The sequence below is a fragment of the Erigeron canadensis genome, chromosome 5 (assembly GCF_010389155.1).
Source record: "Erigeron canadensis isolate Cc75 chromosome 5, C_canadensis_v1, whole genome shotgun sequence".
NCBI lineage: Eukaryota > Viridiplantae > Streptophyta > Magnoliopsida > Asterales > Asteraceae > Erigeron > Erigeron canadensis.
The window spans coordinates 17,916,612-17,921,397 of record NC_057765.1 but is presented as its reverse complement, the minus strand read 5'-3'; the positions used below and the strand labels follow the sequence as shown (position 1 = coordinate 17,921,397).

The 4,786-nt window shown below is 35.1% G+C and overlaps 1 protein-coding gene across 1 annotated transcript; it reads left to right on the top strand.

Moving 5' to 3' along the window:
- The first annotated feature begins 431 nt into the window (after positions 1 to 431).
- Positions 432 to 1,157, top strand: LOC122601282. Its single transcript, XM_043774047.1, has one exon. The coding sequence runs from the start codon at positions 432 to 434 to the stop codon at positions 1,155 to 1,157; it is 726 nt and encodes a 241-aa protein (XP_043629982.1).
- Positions 1,158 to 4,786: the final 3,629 nt, after the last annotated feature.

Genomic DNA, 4,786 nt, shown 5'->3' with positions numbered 1-4,786 from the left:
TTGTTTTGAATTTGTGCAGATGGTATGGTTAGGAGATGTGTGTCAGAAAGTGAAAGTAGGAGGATATTATACGACTGCCATTCAGGGCCCAGGGGAGGACATTATAGACCAACAACAACAGCAAAGAAGGTTTTTGAAGCAGGATTCTATTGGCCTGGAATCTTCTAAGAGGCCAAAACTCTAGTTAGCTTGTGTGATGCATGTCAGCGACAAGGATCAATAACCAAGAGAGATGAGATGCCACAGAAAGGCATACAGGTATTTGAAGTTTTCGATGTTTGGGGCATAGATTTTATGAGACCGTTTCCACCATCTCATAAGTACATACTAGTAGCAGTAGATTACGTGTCAAAGTGAGCTGAAGCCAAGGCTTTACAAATGATGCCAAGTCTATCATAAATTTCCTAAAGAATTTGGTTAGTAGGTTTGGTATGCCAAAAGCCTTAATTAGTGATAGGGGTAGTCATTTTGCTAATGCTCAATTAGAGAAAGTGCTTAAAAGATATGGAGTTAACCATAGATTTTCGACAGCTTACCACCCTCAAACTAGTGGACAAGTAGAGAATACAAATAGAGCACTTAAGAGAATCTTAGAGAAGATGGTTACCGATAACCCAACAAATTGGGCACTTAGGTTAGACGATGCACTTTGGGCATTTAGGACAACATATAAGACACCGATAGGAACAACAACATATAAGTTAGTTTATGGCAAAACTTGTCATTTGCCATTAGAGATAGAACATAAGGCTTATTGGGCACTTAAGAACCTTGATCTTGATATGTTTGAGGCAGGAGATAGGAGACTTTTACAGCTTCACGAATTAGATGAAACTAGGTGGATGGCTTATGAAAATTTGAAGTTGTATAAAGAAAGGACAAAAGCTTGGCATGACAAGAGAATAAAGGCTAAAAGGTTTGAGGAAGATTTAGTGTTACTTTTCAATTCTAGGTTCAAACTTAAATCACCTAAGTTCAAACCAAAATGGTCAGGGCCATACTTATTACTTAGAGTATATTCTTCAGGTTACGTAGAATTAAGGGCTAAAAATGGAGATAGTTTTATAGTTATTGGACAAAGAGTTAAGGTATATAACCAAGAGGTAGGAGAAAGGGAAGTCGACCCACGGGACGAGTTCACTTTCAAAATGACTTAAACAGATTAGAATTTTTAGGATAGGTACTAACGTAGCTTTTTAGGAACAGGAGAATTGTATTTTGTATCAATATTATAGGTTAGAGAATGAAGGGAGATCATGGAGCTCAGAAAGAAAGTAAAAGGTAAGTTTTTAAGCTAATTTGGAGTAACCAGCGCCGGTGGGGCATCAACCAGCGCCGCTGGTCAAGTACCAGCGCCGCTGGTCAAGTTCCAGCGCCGCTAGCAGTAAGCCCAGTGCCGCTGGTAAGTACCTGGGGGGGGGGGCGAATATTTTTCTAGAATTTTGAAAAAAAACAAAATTATTATTTTTCTTATCGTGCGCCGGCCAGGTTTGACTGGTCAACAAAGGGTTTTTATCCCTTTCCCTTTATCTTTTCTTAACAACCACAAAAATCAAACAAAACACCTCCCCCCCCCCCCCAAGTATGCAGGGTAACAGGACAATTAACGAACATTTGCAATGCTTTATGTTTAATGATTATGATGTTATGTTCTATATAACAGCCTTGATGTCTGTTTAAGTGTGTTTGACATTGAGAATTATCGAGTGAGGATTGCTTTTGATTTCATGGAAGAATACGGCCAAGGAAACCCTGGAAGTTTCGTTACTCTTTTCTTTTGAATTTTTCCCATTTTCCTTTATGACATAAGTTATTCATTACAACGAGGACATTGTAACATTTAAGTGTGGGGGAAGATTTGCATAAAATAGGAAAAAATTTCAGACTTTTAGTTTGAAAAGAGTTTGAAATGGAATTTAGTATGGTTTTGAGACTAGTTAACTGTTAGACAGAAATGATGCATATTGTTGTAGATACTGTTTTAAGCTACATCTCTTGAATCCTTAGCATTATATAAATATACCCTAAGTGATAAAGCAATGTTTCATGCATGATAAACTGGACTTAAGTTTAAACGATTGATGGTACGTATTAGAGGAAGTTGTAGCAATTTCATTTGTAGTCCTAGGTTAAGATAAATTAATAACGGCCGTGTGGGCTAGAACCTTTATGATTTATAAAAATCCTTAAATTTCATGAAGTAGATTGCATCTAGTAAGGATTTTTGATGATAGTGTGACCCATCTGGGGGTCTATCGGCTAAGTTATGCTTAATAATAGTAAAAATATCTTTGGATAGGCGATATATCTAAAAAGGGTGTAATATGCTTTAAGTTATCTAGTTGTGTTTGTACCAACCTGTCACCGTTGTCTTGATCACTTACACAGTTTGGCACCAAAAATAGAATGATGTACACCCTGACCTAAGTTAAGTTATGTCTCTTTGTTGCAATGCCTGCAGACCTATTCACCGTTGTCTTAAATCTTAAAGATGTTTATCCTAGATTGTAATTGTCATAAGATCATTGATTAGTAGAACTAGTGCAAGCTATGGAATGGAAGAATTTCAAGAAGGGAAAAGCAAAAACACATTAATAATAATTATTTACTAGGATTGCTTATGAGTTGTTGGCCTTAATCTATACTAGCTATCAATCATGGTAATTGAATTGTTAGTGATTGCATTAGACATATGCATAAACGATAAAGGTGTGAACGAAGTAAGTGTGGGGGAGAAAAAGAGATGTTAGCGTAAGAAATGTGTCTAGTAGCTCTGATTTGTCAAAAGCTAGTTCCTAACTATGATTTAAGATTGATTTAGAGATTACTTGAGGACAAGCAAAGGTTTAAGTGTAGGGGAATATGATGAGTGATTTATTTGTGACTTATTCCCCATTCGTTTGTCATGATTTTGAGGTATAAATGAATCGTTAGTATGAACTTTAAGGTACTTAATGGAATTAGGTTTGTGAACAGGTTTGATTTGAGAGATGACTGGTTGAGAGAGTAGAATTGAGCTTAGGGAGATTAAGGATAAAGTTCGGGAGATACACATGTGATATTTTTGGTTTTTCTTATAATACACACACTACACACGCCAAGTATCGAACTTTTTACGTCCAAAACGTTTAGAAACATATATTACAACTTTTGTCAAAGTTTCGTATGATTTCGTTAACAAAATCTTGAGATTTAAGGATTTTTATACAATTTTTGTAAATTTTGTTCAAATAAGTCTTTAAGATTTAAGGCCGTTATCGAGTTTCCGACTTTTGTATTGTTTTCCCATCATATTTGTGGGTCTAAAAGTACAATTTGATGTTAAAAACACATTTCCAATCAAAAGAAACGATTAGGGTTTTCTAGAACAAAATTGGGAATTTGCGACCTCGTCACCAAATTTACGACCCCGTTCACTATTCCAATTTTGTAACACCCTAACTAAGGCGGAACGATGAGATGTACAGAAAGTCGAGTATTCAAAACAAAGGATTATAAATAAAATTCACCATAGGTTTATTTGATAAAAGAATTTACTAATGTACAAGCACGTGAACCAATTTCCAAGTACAAATGCGTCCACCGTACTTGAATATTAAGTTCACGAAACAAATAACAAGCACATGAAGTAGTATACTACAATGATCAAGGCGGATTCCATTGCCTATCACAAGGTTTGATCTTTGACTCCAAAGTGAAATGCAAATAATCATGAAGCATATAAATCCTCAATGCTTAAGCTTATTTCCTGAAAAGCATGAAGAAAAAGTGTCAACTACGAAAACATAGTTGGTGAGTGCATAGGTTTTTATATAAATCTTGGTACATGCCCATTTTAACACTTAGAAAGTATATTATTGTTACATTTCGAAATTCCGAAACCATAAGACCGACAAAATTCTCATATCAAACCATCAAGCTTTCCAAATACTATAATGTCATTTCCAGACTTGGAAGAATCCATGGTAACTTATAAAGTTTTCATTTATCAAAATCATTATGAGAGAAAATATATCAATCGATTTATCGTATATCATACCCAAAATCATTCGGTTATCAATATTCCATTATCACCAAATTCAACAACTTTCAAGATTCCATATAGGGTCCAATACCCAAACCGTATGTTCAATTCATAATATTCAACATAATAATATCAATTTCATTTAGCCACAAGGGCATAACTCAAGTATTTTTTTTTCATGAGTAAATGCTTGAGCCACTACTACTACCATTTTATCAAGTCCAACAATATATATATATATAATTCATTTCATAGCACAAGCTGTCAATCAATTGTCGTATTAATAATAATAGGGTCGTGCCATGGAGACGACCATTCAAATTTAAGGTAGCTAGAGCACCACTATGGTCGGACTGGAAGTGAGGGTCGTCACAAAGGCAACCAACCTTCCACCGTTACACTTATGGGTGGGTGGAAGAAACCTAGTTGCGTAACTCTCTAACTACAGGCCTCCACTTTCGGAGTAAATAGTAGTGTACCAAAAGAAAACAGGTTGACAAAACTCAAGCTCATCATAAAACATTTATCACATTGAACATACAAAATAATTTCATTTCATAATCATATTATCAAAAATCATTATATATATATGTATATAAAAGCAATTTCATTTATATATCATGCTTTTCACCCCGATAGTTAAACACATAAAATAGTTTGAAAGGGGGCTATGACTCACCTTGATATGCCAAGCATTATATCTATTTATCCAAAATGGGTACTTCCCATCTATTGCTTCCTTGATCATATATTCCATCATGG

Excerpts from the sequence above, each read along its gene's own strand:
- LOC122601282 (XM_043774047.1), top strand. The coding sequence starts at position 432 with ATGCCAAAAGCCTTAATTAGTGATAGGGGTAGTCATTTTGCTAATGCT.